At 38.5% G+C, this 20,096-nt stretch overlaps 1 protein-coding gene across 1 annotated transcript in view; it reads left to right on the plus strand.

Annotated features, from left to right (window-relative positions):
- IL17RD (interleukin 17 receptor D) overlaps positions 1 to 17,806 on the plus strand; it is a 49,519-nt gene extending 31,713 nt beyond the window's left edge. The window contains exons 4-13 of the mRNA XM_086619095.1: positions 2,411 to 2,529; positions 2,969 to 3,089; positions 4,076 to 4,120; positions 4,219 to 4,370; positions 5,178 to 5,243; positions 7,996 to 8,050; positions 8,984 to 9,094; positions 11,121 to 11,305; positions 14,514 to 15,453; positions 17,691 to 17,806. Of these exons, the coding sequence (XP_086475221.1) occupies positions 2,411 to 2,529; positions 2,969 to 3,089; positions 4,076 to 4,120; positions 4,219 to 4,370; positions 5,178 to 5,243; positions 7,996 to 8,050; positions 8,984 to 9,094; positions 11,121 to 11,305; positions 14,514 to 15,453; positions 17,691 to 17,806 (1,910 nt within the window). The remainder of the gene's footprint in view (positions 1 to 2,410; positions 2,530 to 2,968; positions 3,090 to 4,075; positions 4,121 to 4,218; positions 4,371 to 5,177; positions 5,244 to 7,995; positions 8,051 to 8,983; positions 9,095 to 11,120; positions 11,306 to 14,513; positions 15,454 to 17,690) is intronic.
- Positions 17,807 to 20,096: the final 2,290 nt, after the last annotated feature.

The raw sequence follows: 20,096 nt of genomic DNA on the forward strand, positions 1-20,096 counted from the left end.
CAGCAGGGAAGATGGATATTTACTAGCCAAATTTCAAGCAAAACCTTTGCGTAATTAGAGGATGGAAGTGAAAATTTGAATATAATGATTTAGTATATGCAGCCAATGATGCACTTCCATTTGGATCCATGTATCTTTGAGACGTTGTTTTTTCAGCTACAACAGACACTTAACACCAAGTTACGAAGGAAACTGAACCTAGAACCAGACCTTCCAATTGCCATATCACAAAGTGTTAAACCAAGATTTTAAAACATAATGGAGCATATTCAATTACATAGTTCTCACTCAAAAATATTATTGTTAATATTTTTAAGTGGGAACAAGAAAAGGTTTTTGTATCATTAATAAAATAAAAAAAAAAGGTTTTGATCTTTATCTCATGCTTTTTATTTTTTCTGTATATTTTATAATATACCTATCATATTGGCACAGTAGTACATAGGTGTATTTTATAAATATACTGGAGGTTTGTGCTCAAAAATTTTTTTGTTGGTGGGAGTGCATGGTCAAAATTCGGAGACCACTGCACTGCAGTGCACTCTCTACCAACACCTGCTCATCATTTCTTTTTTATTCACACTGATAAAGGTCCTGAGTAGAGTAACTTAATATAAAATCATTTTTTTTAGTCACCAGTGTTTAGCAAATGAAAGAAGTAGAGTTTTCTTCAATGTTTTTAATGTTTCATTAATGAATTTTAACTGCAAAGGTGCTTTTCCATATTAGTAAAATAATTGGAGTTAAGCACAAAACAGTTTTTAAAATTAAAACACAAATTTTTGTTCATGTTCTTCTTCTCATGCAGCAGAGTCTCAGCTTGTTATTTCATGGTTCATACTCCCTCAAAAAGCTTTTTATTCAGATTTTTGTTATGATTTAGTAAGAGCTGTAAGTTCTCATTTATGTGATAGAATTGCATCCTAAACAATGAGATATGGCTAATAATGCAAATGTGTATTTATTAGACTTGTTACAAATTTTTTAGCCTAGACTTGTGTTTATTAATCAAACATTTTAGATAGGAAAAGTTGTCATTTTGTTGGTGGCCTCTTAGTATTAAATCATGCTTTCACAATTCTTTTGATAAAAAATAATTACGAATTTCTAGGGTTTAAAAGAACATACAAAAACTACACCATTCTACTAAACTGTGCAGTTGGAAGCATTTGCTAATCTTCAGCTGCAGACTGGATGAATCAAATCTCTATGGGAAACAAAGCTTGGTGTTCTTTCTTGTAATGATCAGAGGTTAATCCTTTGGGAAGCGTGAGGACAGAACTGCTGTTGAAACATCTCGGGTAGCATGGAGACTGGACACTTTCTCTTTCATGGTCTTCATGTAAGCACAAATAATGCTTTTGTCCCATGGAATATTAAGAACGCATTGGGCAACTCATGGTCTGTATCTTTTACAAGATTATAAAACATGAAAAAAAAATCACAAAACCATGAATACTAGTGAAACAGGAGGTCTATGGAAAATGGTACATTTGGGATTATGGTTTTTTAATTTGACAAGCATAGCGTAAACTCACATGAATCCATTTTGGTTTATGTAGCAGCTCACAAAAGCTGTGGCTGTGTCTTTGATAAATACGTATTCTGCCATATGTAATGCTGTTAAAAGATGTAATTAGATGGGGTAGTGGAAGTTGGTCTTGAAGAACTATGCAGTGACTGTTACCTGAGCCACGGAACTATCACAGAGCAGCACTCGGCATTATATGTGGCATCTGCATCACTGTGACTCAGTTTAGTCATTGAGTGAAGTAATTCCATGATGAGAACATTGCAAAGAAATGGAAAGAAACTGTGCTGAGAGTTAGTTGTGTTAGAGTAACTTGAAAAAATGGGTGTAGTTCTGGAATCAGTTATAAATAGCTGGAAGCATTCACGCAGTGGAATAAATTCCATTCCATTTAAGTCAAGTTTTCTATTATCCTATACTATCCTAGAACTAAAGGAGTTGTAACAACCGCAATCACTTTAATCTGGTAGTCTCAGAAATGGTAGGACGATGTAATAAAGGAGTATTTCTGTAATTTGCTAGAAAAAAAATTATATCTCATTGCTTATAAAGGAAGTTACTATAAAGTATTCCTGAAGGTAATGATGACTTACATTGCAGTGATAATTTGGAAGCCCCAGCTGACATGTGGGCCCCTCTGCTCTATAGCATGACACAAGTACGTAGTAGTTGCAGCCTTTGCCAAAGATTGAATTCTAAGTAGGCAAGACAGAAAATGTGGGAAGGACTGACACACAACAGTATTAAAACACAAACATATTTCATATGAATGGTGAGTTTTATTTTTCAAGACAAATTAAATATATTCAGATTACATAAAATACCACATTATGCATTTTGAAATGTTAGTCTTCTATTTAAATGCCCTGCTGTTTGCAGGGATGGAATACCTGAAAGGATTTCGAGTAATACTTGAGGAGTTAAAATCAGAGGGAAGACAATGCCAGCAGATGGTTTTAAAAGATCCAAAGCAGCTCAGCCCCAGTTTTAAACGAACAGTAAGTGCTTTGTTTCAATAAAAGTTTCACTGTTGCTTGGTTGTGGGAGTAGTCTTTTCAGTGTTTATATACTGCGTATAAATCTGAATATATCTCTGTCTAAATATACACAGTGTGCTGTTTACTAGGATGCGGGTTGTTATTCTTAAAACTAGTGATAGCTGTTGATCTAGAGGCAGATCTGGTCCCCTTCTGTAGAAGCTTTCCTGAAGCTGGAAACTGTCATTTGGGTGACTCTGGAGTGCAGGTGCACATCTGTAGTAGTCCACATCCAACTCTGTGCTGAGATGCCTCGTGTCAATGTGTAAGGGAGGGGTAGATAAAGAATTCTTAAGGTGTTAATTTCTGCTTATGTTTGCAAAACTAGGGGCTTGTTTTGAAAGATACTTTCAGTTTTAGTAGTTGATTTTAAAGTATGTTGCAATTTTGTCTTTTTTAGGGAATGGAATCCCAGCCCTTTGTAAATCTGAAGTTTGAAACAGATTACTTTGTAAAGATTGTTCCTTTTCCTTCTATTAAAAATGAAAGTAATTACCACCCATTTTTCTTCCGAACTAGACGTAAGTATTGCATACAATGTAGTATTGCATATCATCTCCTCCCCAGTGGGTGCCCACCCGCCTCCCTCCTGCCTGGCTTTTTAGTTTTCCCAACAAAGGAATGTAGTGCATGATGATGTTAGATGAGTCTGGGTTAAGATAGTTACTGACATAGTCTTTGAGGGGAGATCTGGGTGATAAGTGGGAAGAATTTGGATACCACAGATAAATCTGTGATGTATGATAATAATGTGCCAGGTGACAATCAGAAGTAGGCCTGAAATTGTCTCAGGTTTGCCTACAGCAGGATTACTCCCGTGGTTCTCAGGAACAGTTGACTCATGAAGATGATCTGCTCCTTCTCTTCTCTGGACATTGTGAAGAAGCTCAGGTTGTTTTTGTTTTTGAGATCACAGTTTCAAAAACAGATTGTCTAGAGATAGATATAGATTAATACATGTAAAATTGGATAGCAACAGATCAAGCTGAATTTCTCAGAATTGCTTAGCAGTTCTCACTGGAGTTAGAAGAAACTTGAATAAGCTCCTCAGTGCTTAAATAGTAGGATGAGAAAAACTGCAAGTATCCTTTGAGGTGAAGTGTTGATATTTGTCCTACTAAGGTCTGTCTGTTGATGCAGACCGCAGTAACATTTGTCTTTGTAATAGTGACCAGCGTGTGTGTTTACTCTGAGTGACTGTATTTAAGGCTAGTTTCAGCTTCTCCTGCTGTGCTGTGCCTGGTGCTATCCCTTTTGTCTCACTGAGGAATTCTGTTTTCAAGTTAATGAACCTGTGTTCCTCATGTAAAGATGAGAAGGGACTTGAAATCATTAAGAAGCTAAGTTTGCAAAATATGTTTACTCCAGTCATATTAGAGACTGGGAAAGAAATGAGGGTATTGTCTTCAAAATGATGAACTCTCTTCTTTTGCCCTTGTTCTTTTTCTAGTTAAATAGCATAGCATTTTGATACTGTATCATTCATAACTTTTGTGTGTCTTTCTAGCATGTGAATTGTTGCTACAGCCAGAAAACCTTGTCTGCAAACCTTGTAAGTAAAATGTAATACTTGCTGTATATTCATCTTACAAAAAGTTACTGTGCTTGAAAAGTCACTTTTTTCCAATTCATGAATATCTCCTCTGATAGACTGGAGGCCAAGGAATCTCAACGTTACCCAGCAGGGTTTTAACATGCAAGTGTCCTTCGATCATGCACCTCACAACTTTGGGTTTAGATACTACTTTCTTCACTATAAACTTAAGCATGAAGGGCCATTTAAGCAAAAGACCTGCAAACAGGTATGTCGCCGAGTTTTGCAACTCTTAAAAACACAAAACGTATTACCATTAGATGTTCTAAGGTTTTATCGAAATTTAAAAAACTTAATATAATGTAGAATACTATTAGTTGTAAAATTTTTAAATTGTTTGGTACTATTTAAGTAAATAATGATTGTATTTTGATAGCACTCATCAATCAAAACCAGGCTTGAGGGCTCCATTGGAGCTGGATAGCATAAGCAAATGAGAAGAGACTATTCTCTTTCTTGAAGATCCTACAGCTAATTAGTACTTCAAACTGCAGTTTTGTTACGTTTGTTAAACATACTAATTATCACTTTTTTATTTACCTTTGCACCAAATTTGACCACTTTGTATATTACCCGTTTGGGATGGTATCACAATTTAGTATATGTGTGGAGTTGCACAGTCTGTGGTTTTGAACTGCTGTGTGTCTCAGTCTTGTAGGAACTGCAATTTGCTGTATTATTGTCCTTAGCTTTGGCTAGTACTCAATGGCAAGTTTGTTCTCTCTGGTCAACCTTCATCTTAGGTCTGAAAGCTAGGGAGCTTCGGAGCATAATGTAGGGTTTATGTATTAGACCAAACTTTGAAGAGGTTTTTTTTTATAATTTGTCATATTTTAGTTCTGCAGTCAGAGGATTGTGGTCCTTGTATATTTGAATGGAGAGACTTAGTTTTGCTGTTTTAAGGTGTCCTGATACAGGAGGGCACTGTATATTTTTTAATCAATGAGAATGTATATTTTATTAGGTTTTAAAAGTATGCGAATGGCTTGCAAAGTGTTCTCTTTCTTTGATGTAGGAGCAAAACACAGATACTACAAGTTGTATTCTTCAGAATGTATCTCCAGGGGATTATATTATTGAGGTAATATTTATAAATATCATAGATTCATAGATTTCTAGGTTGGAAAAGACCTTAGAGATCATCGAGTCCAACCATCCCTAATCCCCATTAAACCATATCCTCAAGTAGATCATCCACCCTATTCTTAAACACATCCAGGGATGGGGACTCAACCACCTCCCTGGGCAGCCTATTCCAGTGGCTGACAACCCTTTCAGAGAAGAAATACTTCCTAACATCCAACTTGAATCTCCCCTGACTAAGCTTATGCCCATTTCCTCTTGTTCTATCACCCATCACTAATGTAAAGAGTCCTTCCCCTACCTCCCCACTATCTTTTCTCAAGTATTTATAGGCCGTAATCAGGTCTCCCCTCAGCCTCCTCTTCTCCAGGCTAAACAGCCCCAACTCCCTCAGCCGCTCCTCATAAGTTTTATTTTCCAGCCCCATGACCAGTTTAGTCGCCCTTCTTTGGACTCGCTCCAGGAGCTCAATATCTCTCTTAAAGCGAGGGGCCCAAAACTGGACACAATATTCCAGGTGTGGCCTCACCAGTGCTGAGTACAGGGGCAGGATCACTTCCCTGCTCCTGCTGGTCACACTATTCTTGATACACGCCAGTATCCCATTGGCCTTTTTGGGCACCTGGGCACACTGCTGGCTCATATCAAGCCGGTAGTCAACCAACACCCCCAGGTCCTTCTCCGCCAGGCAGCTCTCCAGCCACTCTTCCCCAAGCCTATAGCGATGCTTGGGGTTTTTATACCCCAAGTGAAGGACTCTGCACTTGGCCTTATTAAAGCTCATGCCATTGGCCTCAGCCCAACGATCCAGTCTGTTCAAATCCCTCTGAAGAGCCTCCCTACCCTCGAGCAGATCGACACAGCCTCCCAGCTTGGTGTCGTCCGCAAATTTACTGAGGGTACATTCAATTCTCTTGTCCAGGTCATTGATAAAGATGTTAAACAGAACTGGACCCAGCACTGAGCCCTGGGGAACCCCACTGGTGACCGGCCTCCAGCCAGATTTAGCCCCATTTACCACCACTCTTTGGGCCCGGCCGTCCAGCCAGTTTTTAACCCAAAGGAGGGTGTGCCTGTCCAGGCCAGCAGTTATCAGTTTCTCAACCAGAACACTATGAGAAACTGTATCAAAGGCTTTACTGAGGTCTAGGAAAACTACATCCACAGCCCTTCCCTCGTCAACTAGGCGGGTCACCCTGTCATAGAAGGTGATCAGGTTTGATTGGCAAGACCTGCCTTTCATAAACCCATGTTGACTGGGCCTGATCACCTGGTTAACCTGTATGTGCTCATTAATAGCACTCAAGATAACCTGTTCCATGACTTTGCCCGTCACCGAGGTCAAACTGACAGGCCTGTAGTTCCCCGGATCCTCCTTCCGCCCTTTTTTGTAAATGGGGGTAACATCCGCCAGCCTCCAGTCCAGTGGAACTTCCCCAGTGAGCCAAGACTGTCCAAAGATAATGGACAGGGGTTTGGCAATGACATCCGCCAGCTCTCTCAGAACTCTCGGGTGGATACCATCAGGCCCCATAGACTTGTGGGCATCCAGCCAGAGGAGCAGTTCCTTGACCCGTTCCTCTGGGATCACAGGAGCTTCGATTTGCTCTCCCTCCCTGCTCTCAGACACCGAAGGCCAGCTCACCTGGGAACTACTAACCTTATTATTAAAGACTGAGGCAAAGAAGGCATTAAGGACCTCAGCCTTGTCCTCATCCCTAGTGACTAACGCACCCCCTGAGTCCAGTAGGGGCTGGAGGTGATCTTTAGCCCTCCTTTTGTTATTAATATATTTATAGAAAGACTTTTTGTTGTCCCTTACAGAGCTGGCTAGTCTAAGTTCCAATTGGGCTTTTGCCCCCCTGATTATCTCCCTACATGTCCTAACTTCCTCCCTGTATTGATTCCTAGATGTCTGCCCATTCTTCCAAGACTTATAGACATCCCTTTTTCTTTTGAGATGTTCCCAAATCTCCTTTGTCATCCAAGCTGGTTTTCTACCCCGGCGGCTCGAGTTCCGGCACACAGGGACAGCTCGCTCCTGTGCCTCCAGAATTTCCTTTTTGAATAGTAACCAACCCTCCTGCGCCCCCTTACCCTTGAGAGCTGTCTCCCATTGGACTTTGTTAATCAGACTTCTAAACAGCCCAAAGTCAGCTCTCCCAAAGTCCAGCTTGGCCGTTTTAGTGTTCCCCCTCCTAACTTCATTTGTACAGCAGCTAAATAACTATGTTAATGGAGGAATTAACTGAAATTAAAGTATTTCAAGTCACTTTTTGGCAAAATTGGACTTCAGGCAGCCCTACTGAGTTGTCTTGGGCAAGTAAAAGTTTTTAAATAGATTATTCTCGACCTTTCCATAGCTCTGCTTCCCTAAATGTATAGCAGTTTCATCTGTGCCTTCAACTAAAGTTGTGGACCTGCATAGTTCTCGGACTTCATTTTTTTTATTTTTTAAACTGGAATTTTGTAGTTTGGTCACTTTTTACTGTACTTAAAATGTAGGTATTTCTCTTGAAGACAACAGTATGTGAACTCTGAAAGTTCGTGTTACAACATTAAACTATGTACCGATGGAGACAAATAATTTCACTAATTACTAGTTTGTGGTGCTCTTAACTTTTAGCTTTTTGAACAGAGTTTCTTCATATTTGGTCATATGAAAGCTTATAGTTGTTATAGTTGTTTACATACTGCATTAAAGAAAATTATTTTTTCACAAAATAAAATTCAACTTTTACTTTTCAAAGCTGGTTGATGACACTAATACAACAAGGAAAACAATGCACTATGCGCTAAAACCAGGTATGGTGTATTTTGTTTTTTAAACACTATGTGGTATTTACTTTATTTAAATTCAGTTTTAATTATGTTGAAAATAAATCTTGCTCGATCCTATGTCTATTTGCCGTAGTCAAGACTACGGAGGCAGTTGTGCTGTGATGTTTCAACCTAATGAAAAAGGTGTAGACCTGCACACTTGTACTTGTACCTCTGCATCTCTGTACATTTATATTTATTACAGTTTAGATCAATATATCATTGGAAATCTTTGTGGGAAAGTCACTTTCATTGAATACATGGGTATGAAGAGTCGTAGCCCGTATCTCAATTGCGTGCAACTGGTGCCTGCAGTAGTGTGGAAATGATGTGATGAAACTGTGAGAGCAGCGTAAATGTGTTACCTGCCCGTGTACTTCAGCCCTGAAATGAAATCAGGTAGCCTGGAAAACCTGCCAGGTGAATGTTTAGCATGTCTGTGTATCAGACCAGTTATTGAGAAGCTAAAGAGGGATTTCAGAATGTAACTGCAGACACAAAACAGCTGCAGATGAAGGCAGTGGGCGAAATCGACTGGTTCCTAATGCATGTTGCTAAAGGCAATCTGTGCAGGAAGACGTGGCTAGTTCAGCACCCTGGGACAAAAGTCTGTCAGGTCCAAGTGACTATTGCGTATCTTATCGAAACTACGCTTCATGCAAAGCTCTTTTCATCAGGGGAGGCGTGAGCTGGCATACAGCACTTGGTACTTGTGTTAGTCCCTCGAACGCTGTGGTGAGGGGGCAATCAGCATAAAACCTATTTAAAATGGAACACGATGTTCGATTATACTGTATGTTTGAGAATTACCTGATAATAGTGTACTGCAGCAGTTTTACATTCCCAGTGTGAAGATTTGATGAGATAATTATAACATAGCTTATTTGCATATGGCTAATTCTACTTTATTTTTCAAAGTACATTCTCCGTGGGCCGGACCGATAAGAGCTATTGCCATTACAGTCCCTTTAGTTGTCATTTCAGCCTTTGCAACACTTTTCACAGTGATGTGCCGCAAGAAACAGCAAGGTAAGAGGCTTTATTCAGTACAGAGCTCATTTAAAGACGCACCTCTGCAGCCAAAAAGTCTTAACTGGTGGCTTCATTCTAGAAATACCTTCATCTGAAGAGCTTTCTTTTCTGCCTCTCTCTCCTGCCTCCCTGCAGCTTTTTTGTGTGTTGAAACTTGTAGCAAATTCTAAATCAGTGCTTGATGGTAATTTTTTGCCATAGAAATTATTGTATCGCAAATCAAGACTTGATTGTTGGGAAATATTTTTGGTTTCGAGTTTCTTTTTGTTTGTGAAAGTACTACATGACCATGTAGAATACAAACAGATCTGAAAATTGATATATTTTAAACATTCCCTTATTCCATTCAGAAATGTCTAACTCATATTTATTTTAAACAAGAAGTAAAGCCATGTGATACCAATACAATTCTCAGCACTGTCTGGAATACTTACCTGTATCTATTATTCCAGATTTGCTTACTTTCCTGGCAGTAGCCTTTACACTTCATCCTAAGCCATCTTCCTAAATTTACTTTAATTACAGAGGTTCCTCTAAATTAGATTGCATCCCTTTTTGCTGACCTCTCTCTCCGCTGTGTCCAGGACCTGGCAAGCCTCACTTGTTACATTGAGAAGTTTTTTCACAGAATTGTAGAATCATAGAGTGGTTTGGGTTGGAAAGGACCTTAAGGATCATCTCGTTCCAACCCCCCTGCCATGGGCAGGGACACCTTTCGTTAGATCAGATTGTTCAAAGCCTCATCTGACCTGGCCTTGAACGCTTCCAGGGATGGGGCATCCACAACCTCTCTGGGCAATCTGTTCCTCACCACTCTCAGAGTGAAGAATTTCTTCCTTCTATCTAATCTAAATCTACCCTCTTTCAGTTTAAATCCATTGCCCTATCACTATACATCATTGTAAAAAGTCCCTCTCCAGCTCTCTTATAGCCCCTTTAAGTACTGGAAGGCTGCTAGAAGGTCTCGCCGAGCCTTCTCTTCTCCAGACAGAACAACCCTAGTTCTCTCAGCCTGTCTTCATGTTAAAAATCAATTTGCATTTTTTGTAGAATCTAGGGAGTCATGCAGTTTCACGAATATGGAAAAAGAGATTACTTCCACAAACCTCACATATCTGTGTTATCCATCTGAATTTTGGCATTGAGTTATGCTGCAAGTGCTATATGCCATCCGGGTTAAATCTTTTTACCTTCTGGTCTTCCGTAGCTATCCCTTTGCTCACAGCTAGCAGAGTTCCATCAAAAAAACCAGACAAACCACTAAGGATTTGTCTGCAGAGAGAGTTATTCCAGAATGGTTGTTCCTAATGATTTGTTCTAAATTAAATCCCTAGATGGATGTTTGTATTTTGAAACACTCATGCTTTATTCCAAATTAGCTTCATCAACTGTAGAACTAGATTCAATTAGTCTGGCATAAAACCAGACTTTTATGTTCCAGCATAAAAGCATCTGTACAAGGAAAGAAACACTAATAGCTATTTTTATTTAAATTAATCATATCTTAATTCAAATTAATTCAAATTAATGTCCAAACGTGCATGCGTGTGTATACCAGAGAGTTACTGTGTGATATTCTGAAGGAATCTGTGTTCCTGGAGTTTAGTGTTCTTATCTGGCTTGTGTCATGTTTTTTTTTAAAAACAAGACTTTTTTATCCAGGAAACTCTTTATGATGCTACATCTTTAATGCTTATAATATTTGAACAGCAAGTTGAAGACTGTTGAAGCTGGATAGAGGTGAAACAACCTCGTTCTATTTATAAAATAAACCTTTCTTAAGTTTTCTGAGTTTTACAGTAATAATTGCACATTTCACTTCCAAAGTGTGTTCCACATATGTAGCAACTCATAAACTGGATAAATAGAGCATGTGCAACTTTTCTTTTTCAGGCTGGAAAGGAAAGAAATATCTTTTGAAAAAAGTCGTTATTGTATGCATTAGTAATTAACTTACGAAAGTTTTAAAAAATCAAAACATCAAGCTTTGAAGTGTGAACTCTCTTTCTCTCTTCCAATTTAGAAAATATATATTCCCATCTAGATGAGGAGAGCTCTGAATCTTCAGCATATGCTGCAGGTCTCCATGTGGAAAGACTTCGTCCCCGGCCAAAAGTGTTCATCTGCTATTCCAGTAAAGATTGCCAGAAACACATTAATGTCATCCAGTGCTTTGCTTATTTTCTTCAGGACTTTTGTGGCTGTGAGGTAAACTCAACTTTTCTTCTGTAAGCAGTTTCCTTAATTGAAGCAGCACCCGCAAAACTCCTAATAATACGTGCTTGAAAATGAGATCTTTCAATCTGTCCTTTCCACAGAGATAACTTTAATTATTTTTCTAAATATCCGCTATATAAATTTTCTTTACTTGGGGAAAGGAACAGATGATGACCTGCTTTAAAAAAAAAAAAAACCACAAACAAAATACAAACAAACAAAAAAAAACCAACCAAAAAACCAGAAAAGTGGAAAATGTGTACTGCATTAATTCCAGGACTTTCATTCAGCTGTGTTTAACTTGTTTAACTACTTTTTCTGTTTATTATGTCTGGCATCTTTCTAGTCAGCAGCTAGTTTTGGTGTCGACCTGATAAATACTTCAGTATTTCTGAAAATACGTTTTACATTGTAATTTTAAAGTAGTTGAATCTATCAAAACCCCTACCTATAGAGCCAAATCTGTGTGATTAGGATTAATTGTTGACATTGTGTATTAATTTTTATTGATTTTAAATTTTTCTACTCTTGTTAATGCTGTAAGATCAGCATGTCTTTTTCTTGGTTTTGATTTAACGCTATGAGAAGGACGTTCAAATTGTTACTTTGAGCGACTAGGCTTAGAATCTCAGGCCACTTTCTAGAATATAATCAATACTTGGCCAGTCTTTCACTCTTCGACTGTAAAAAGGCAGGAGGACACGCGTTAGGCTGTTCTTGCTGCGTTTTACTCCGGGCTGATTTTAAGCCTATGAGCTGAAACGGGTTTTCCAGCGCTCCAGCAAGTCTGACCTCTGGTGGCCTCGCGCAGTCACACAAGCGGATGTTCACGGTTTATTCCTGTTTAAAATAGTTCAGGAGAGGTGTTTTACAAGTAATTTACTGGAATCCCCTGTTCAGAGGTGTGCTTAGCCCTGTTACACCACGCCTTTTTGGAACAGTGTTAAGGTGAGCTGTTACCACTACAACTACGTACCATGGAACATATGATATCGGGCATCGTTTCAGATTAATACAACAGAATATTGGTAGCATCTACGTAGAGAAATAATACGTGTTATTATTAAAGCTGTGGAGTTTAATGTAAGAAGTGATGCTCAATGCATAACGGAACAGTTGCACAAGTGTTTTTGACATGGACATTTTCTCATCACAGACAAAACCAGTGACATTTAATAGTCGTTTAAAATAATAACTTGACTATAATAGAAATCCTTTCTCACAGATAGGAAATCAGACAATATTTTGAAGAACAAAACCAAGTATAGACACAAAAGAAAAATTACCTGCATTATACTTTTGTCACAGTATCTCCCAAGCAGCTGTAAAATGACTTCTCTTCCCCATGCATAGAATAAAATAGTTCAGTTGAAAGAGACCTGCAATGGTCATCCAGTCCGACTGCCTGACCACTTCAGGCATGATCGCTTTCTTCCGCTGACTGTGTGGTAACAGCTTTCGTGAGTCCTTGTGTTCTAGATTTCCACCTGCTCTCTGTCTTCCGACATGGTGAAGTTTTCCACTCTGTTACAGGTGGTAAAGCAGAGCAAAAATACCTTGCTCTCTGGAAAAATGCTTGAGAAGAAGACTTTATCAATGGTTTTGATGTGTGTCTATTATGTAAAGTTTTTTGCATCAATTTTTTTCTGTTATTCATATAATCACAGAATGGTTTGGGTTGGAAGGGACCTTAAAGATCATCTAGTTCCAACCCCGCTGCCATGGGCAGGGGCACCCTCCACTAGATCAGGTTGCTCAAAGTCTCATCCAACCTGGCCTTGAACACTTCCAGGGATGGGGCACCACAGCCTCTCTGGGCAACCTGTTCCACTGCCTCACCACTCTCAGAGTGAAGAATTTCTTCTTTCTGTCTAATGGATATCTGCCTCTTTCAGTTAAAGTCATTACCCCTTGTCCTATCACTACATGCCCTTGTAAAAAGTCCCTCTCCAGCTTTCTTGTAGGCCCCCTTTAGGTACTGGAAAGCTGCTAGAAGGTCTCCCTGGAGCTTTCTTTCTCTCCAGGCTGAACAGCCCCAACTCTCTCGGCCTGTTGTCATAGGAGAGGTGCTCCAGCCCTTGGATCATCTTTGTGACCCTCCTGTGGGCTTGCTCCAACAGCTTCATGTCCTTATTGTGAGGGCCCCAGAGCTGAATGCAGTACTGCATGTGGGGTCTCACAAGAGCAGGGTAGAGGGGGATTCTACCACTCATTTATTCTTTCATGAGATAAAGCATTATGTCCTTCATCTTGGTGCTCACAGGCATTTCAGACCATGTAGAATATTGAGAAGATTTGACAGAGTGCAACGTAAAACAACTCTTACGATAAAATTATCAGAGCTTTCTTATCAGAGATGAGGTGCTACTATTTTGCATAGAAACTGAAAGGACTCGATGTTATAGGCACTAATCACTAATTATGTTTATATCTAGATACAAAAATTCTTGGTGTCAGACTTAATTAATATGCAAAAGATGTTAAATGAATATGGATTTCCATTAAATTCAGCACATTAAGGACCCAAATATACAACAGTTACATTGTTTGAGGCAGGCACAATACATTGTTGTGGATTGATGATACCTTATTTGATCAGATAAGTAAACAGTAATTCACTTAATCCAGCCACATCTTCTACGTTCTTTTTATTGCCTGACAAATAATGCTGTGTACCAAATCCATAGTGGTTTTGTCTTTTAATATACTGCCCAGTATACATTCTACTGCTTGGCTTTGCACTGTTACTTGTTGATTCCATAAATTTATAGATAACATAGGTATAATTAGGTATGTTTTTCTTTAGGTAATAAATAAGCAGGAAAATAGGTTCATATAGTAACTGACATTCTTGTTTAAAAGAACAAAAAAATCCTGGAATGTTTTCCTTTTTACCGTAGCAATTCACCCACTTCCTTAGCCCAGTGAAATATTCAGCCCACAAGCAAAGTTCAGAAATGAATGTGAGGTCTTGCTTATTTTGGTGCATAGCTACTGACATGGTATCACTGATTCCAGTTTGTCCACTATCAATGCTATGTTAATTCTGACTTATTTCTCTTGTGAAACAGCATGTATTTGCATCAGGGACAAGCTATAGTTAAACTCATCATTAATTCTCAGTTGTCAGATAAATACAAGCTGACTCAAAAATCTAATAATGAATGAATATCAACTAGAATGTTCTTTCCTTTTCCAGGTGGCTCTGGATTTGTGGGAAGATCTAAAAATTTGTAAAGAAGGCCAGAAGGAGTGGCTTATTAAAAAAATAAATGAGTCCCAGTTTATCATCATTGTGTGTTCTAAGGGAATGAAATACTTCGTTGAAAAAAAGAACTGGAAACACAGAGGAGTAACCAAAGATGCAGGAAAAGGAGAGCTCTTTCTGTTTGCTGTGTTGACTGTTGCAGAGAAGCTTCGTCAAGCAAAGCAGAATTCAAATGACCTCTGCAAGTTCATTGCTGTCTACTTCGATTACTCCTGTGAAGGAGACATCCCTGGTATTCTGGATCTAAGTACAAAATACAAACTCATGGACAATCTCCCTCAGCTGTATTCACATCTACACTCCAGAGATCTTAGTGTACAGGATTCAGAGGTGTTTCCAGTTAACATTAGTAAAAGGAATTATTTCAGGAGCAAATCTGGGAGGTCCCTTTATGTCGCTATTTGCAATATGCATCAGTTCATTGATCAGGAACCAGATTGGTTTGAGAAACAGTTTGTTCCCTTCCCTCCACCTTCTTTACATTACTCGGAGCCTGCCATGGAAAAATTTGATTCAGGCTTGGTTTTAAATGACTTAGTGAATAAGCAGGTGATGGATAGCGATTTTTACCTGAAAACAGATACAAATATTATTTCAGCAGGGAATTCAGACTCTCACTGTATAATTCAGCACTTAAACCTTGGAGAAGATGCGGAAACTCAGGACATTCAAGGTGGCGGCAGCTCTGTTCTTCAGCCATTATTACATGTTGTTAAAGCTTCAAATCTTAAAGATATGCCTCGAGATTCTGGAATCTATGATTCATCTGTTCCTTCATCTGAATTATCTTTAACTTTAATGGAAGGACTATTGACAGACCAAATTGAAACATCTTCCATTACAGGAAGTGTTTCTTCATCATCAGGTTTAGGTAAGATACAGCACTGTTTCGAAAATTATATTCAGTTATTGTGAGCATACTTCTGCCATCCTAAAATACTTCATATGTGAGGAGCCATATACAAGGCTGCAGAGAAAGATAAGCTTGTATAAAGATGGTAAGAGAAGATATGTTTCAGTAACTTTAGAAAAGTGAATCTTTTCCTTAGGTTAGCTAAGAATCCCCTCCCACAGTAAGGTTTCACTAGAATTTTATTAATAAGTCACTTCTCACTGATTGACCTATTATTGGAGAGATGGCTTATTTCTTCCAGGGACTCCTTGGCAGCTGGGATACTCAGCTGACAACTGCGTGGTTTCATCAAGAGGGTGATATGGTGAAGCATACTTACAGAACAGCCATAAATGTAAAACATCCTGTTTTGCTCCAGCACGTTGTAGAACCTGTAGGGATCTGGTCTGTTCTGTGGTTAACTCAAGTTTCAGAATGACATTAGGCATCTCATCAGATATGGGGCTGGGGGGGAATGAACAAACGGGATTCAGTGGAGGAATTTAAATGCTTGGAAGACACTCTGCAGCTTAGACGTCTACAATTAGAAGGTGTAAATATTGCCTCAGGCTATATAAAAATATAGTCTGACCTTACTCGTTACAGTGCATTGAGTTTGCATCACAACTACTTCAGCGTGGAATGTTCCAGCAATTGTAGTGATAGGGTAAAACAGCTCTTTGCTGAGATTTTCCTTAAGTAGCTACAACAGGTGAATATTGCATTTTGATGTTGGCTGGTATGCTGTTGTGCATTCTTATGAATGAGTGTAGACAGTGAGCTGGTTTGTTTCTCTTGGCTGAATGGATTATTTTTTATTCTTAGATAATTCATAACTAATATTTGATGCCAGAATTATCTTGGGAGGAGAGAATATAAATGTTGAGTTACAGATATAACATCTATATCTGTAGGCTAGATAGTCTATAGGACAAAATAACTAAAACTTGAAAACTTTTCAAGTGGAAAAAATAGAGATGTACTGATTTAATTACATAAGCCACAAATACTCTGTTATTGTTTAAAAATTAGTATTATATTCTTTAATTTTCTGCCATCTTCTAACATAGCCTTTTCTCACATTCGTGGGAAAAATTACAGGTTTTATCTGTAATGGTTCTAGTATTGAATGAAAGTAGGATGCTAGTTTAAAATTTATGGCCTCTTGTAAGAATGCTTTACCAGCATTCCCTCCCTGATTCAGTCACAGAGCTGGCAGCTGGGTATCCCAGCTGCCAAGGAGTCACTGGAAAAAAGAAGCAGTCTTTCTAGTAATTAATTCCCAAGTCACATCCTACTTAACGTTTCAGCTATAGAGGCGAAACATTATAGCACTATCTGGTAGAGTTGGATCTTAACACATTAAGAAACCACGATAACTTCCACTGTTTTCCCATGCACTGTCCCTGTCCGAAAGCACCATCCTGACTGGCTCTCACTGAAACCTCCCCTCACCCAAACCACAGTCCTAATTAGGTACAGGGCACAAAGAGCCAGTAGCTAGAACTGAACTTCATCTGTCTGTTACAGTGCAGCTCATTAAGTCTTTTTGCTGTCCCAGACTTACAAAGTATTTATAGACTTGATATTTATATGTCTACTAATGAGAGGAGTAGATAGCATTTTTTAGCTTTTATTCTTGTTCTAAGAGTTGGACACGTGCAAATTATTACTCCAAATTCACAGTACCGTTTTCGTTCTGGCTGCCTATTTTTTGTCCATTGCTTGGTCAGAACAGAAGCGAATAGCTCTGTCATTCAGCATCTCAAGGTAGATCTTTCCTTTCTTCTTTAAAGAACAGTTTGATTTAGGATTTTGAATTAAAATCCTAAGTCACATAATTTGTAATACTTTATATCTTTCAGTGCAGTTCATGTGCAGACTATGGGTCTGCAAAAAAAAGATTCTCAAAGAGATCATAGTGGGCATCATCACCTGAAGTTCAAACGAGTTTAACTTTGAGGAAGTGCCAACAACCAGACCTGTACTAGGTCCATTGACTAATAAGGTCTTCTGCACGAAGCCCTGCCTCGGGGGAAAATTTGCATTAATTCTTTAGATAAGAAGTTACTGAGCGTGGTAGTTGAGCCTCATGAATGTAGGGCATTATGATCCAGAGGGTTTTCATAAGTTTTCTTTGCATTGTTTCTAAAATGTTGACCAAATACAAAAATCAATTTTTCAATTAATGAACCTAACTTTTTTTCCTTTTGTAGGGGAAGAAGAACCTCCAGTAATCACTGCTACAAAATTCTTAGTGCCTGGAATATGTAAAGCAGAACTTCATTGCCATCTCCATACTGATGAACTGCAGGCAATTGCTCCGTTATAACACGTTACAGCTTTGTTATGCATTGCCACTTTATCAACAGCCTCTGTCTGTGCTTTAACTACCACACGGTCTCAGCACTAAATCTACTTGAAGGAACAAATACTCCCTGAAGAAGATCTGTTATTCCTAAGGGATTTTTTTTGTGACCAGTAAACTTGAATCTGTTGGTCTTTGCATAAAGTCTTTCATGATTTGAAAAATGCAGTATGGAAAAATAGAGTTTGGAAATGGAAAAATACATTTCAAAATTATTCCTATTACTATTTAAAATGTCATGATATTACACTGTTTACAGATGCCATGATCAAAATTAACTCTTTTTTTTTGCTAGAAATAATCTTGCAACTGGACATAAAATAGCTTGGAACACTGAGGCTTAGTAAATTTTTTAGTCCAGCCTGTAGTTTTAAGTGCTGACATACTTGATGGCAGGAGTGTGGTAGTGAATGAGAGTAGGACTTTTTTCAGAAGCAAAATAAAATACCAAAGGTGAGATCAAGAAATTCTCCATCAGAAGAAATAGTTTTCTTTTGGAAATGTTTGAGCTCCTTTCCTCATAGTCTCCTCTCTTTCCCGAATGTGAATGTGTCTCGGTATTTAATTTCAGATAAGCGCATGTCTCCCTCTTCTGTATGATTCTCCTACCTCTTCTCCCTAATCTGGCTATGAGGAGTCACAAATAGTACCATAGTGAGCCTGAAGTATCATTTCTATATTAGACAAAAATACAGATCCTGCATATGCTGAGTGATATCATGGAAACAAAGTTTCTTATTTTCTTCCTGAAAAGGCTAATACAAAGGAAACTTCAAAGAGATGGGGGAAGAAAGACCGAATTTTCTATTTAAGATGTCATTCTGGATTTGTTCAGCCGTGAGATGACTATGCTTTATGAGGGATTGCATGTTGTCCTTCAAGGACATGCTGCTACAAAATTACCTGGGGTAAAACAAGTTAAGACAGCCAGTTAACAGGCTTTGCTTTGTTTTGAGCCAACCAGTAGACAGAAGCCTGTGAGTTATTTCCCAGTTCACACTACTTACCATTACTTAGCGGTTAAGATAGTGTAGTATTACAAGTGTTATATTAACAAAAAATTATAAAACTACAACTGGACATGTTTGTCTAAAGACACAGAGCATGCATGTCCGTCCTTCTGCAGTGACCAGGCAGGTATACTGTCACTGAAAACATCCCTTCTGTTTCCAAAGAGCAACTTTTCATAAGTAAAACCCATTTGTGTAACTGCAATTCTAGGCACTGTTATAATAAGCGTAATAACAGCAAATAGTAAAGAACATTTTATCAAGTGCCTTTGCTAATTTCGATCATGGAGTTAGATTCTGTCTTATTCAACCTGTCTTTACATTCCACTAACAGGAGGTTGCTTTAGGGATACATTGAGGGAGAACTCAAAACACCTCAAATATTCTCTCAATTTTGATAGATGAGAATTAGACATTGCCAACTGTTACATTGTATTATCCATTGTAGTAGCATGAGAGAGAGCTGTTAAACCAGTGATGATTTTGGCTGAGTAGCATTAAAGTTCCTGTGTTGTGGGTTTTTTTTTTTGCATCAGTTTGTATTTAATCATTTGAATTTTGAAGCAGAAGACTCTTGAAATTGTTGTCACAGATGGAGTAAGGAAGTGCTGTAACAGTTATTTGAATATATTCATCAATGGCAGAACTCCGGCATGCTTTGGAATTGTAATACGGAATTCTGTGATAGATGGATGTGTCAGGTTTGGAGGGCCTCGTCCATTAATGTAACGTTCCTTATTCTTCCTGTTTTGTGAATTTGAAAGAACACTAACTGGGAAACCTCAAACTTACGATACCTAAGTAAGTTAAGGTAGTTTTACGAACATAGTGAATCACCTGCACCTTTGATGATGATTTTTTTGTTTGTTTAATGCTGTGCCTTGGGCTGTACTGAAAGCAAAATTCTTTGTGTTTTCATTCTTTGAAGTTGAAAAATGCCTGGGTCAAACTAGACAGAATAATCTAGAGGTAAATGCTCCTCCACTAAATCCAGCTATGAAGGACCTTGATTCAGTGCAATTCTTGCCATATAACCAGAGAAAGAGTTCGGATTGATAAGACACAGGCAGAAAGGTTACAAAATTTGTGTGCTCAAGAGCTCTGCATAGAAATGCCAAAGCTGCAAAACATGAGGAGGCAGCGATTTCTTAGCAATTAGCTGGTGAAGGTAATGGTGTTTTCCTCCATGGAAAGTCCAAGCTCACATGCTGTTGTTTTATGATAAACTAGTTCTGTTAAATTCA

This window comes from Tauraco erythrolophus, chromosome 12, assembly GCF_009769465.1.
Source record: "Tauraco erythrolophus isolate bTauEry1 chromosome 12, bTauEry1.pri, whole genome shotgun sequence".
NCBI lineage: Eukaryota > Metazoa > Chordata > Aves > Musophagiformes > Musophagidae > Tauraco > Tauraco erythrolophus.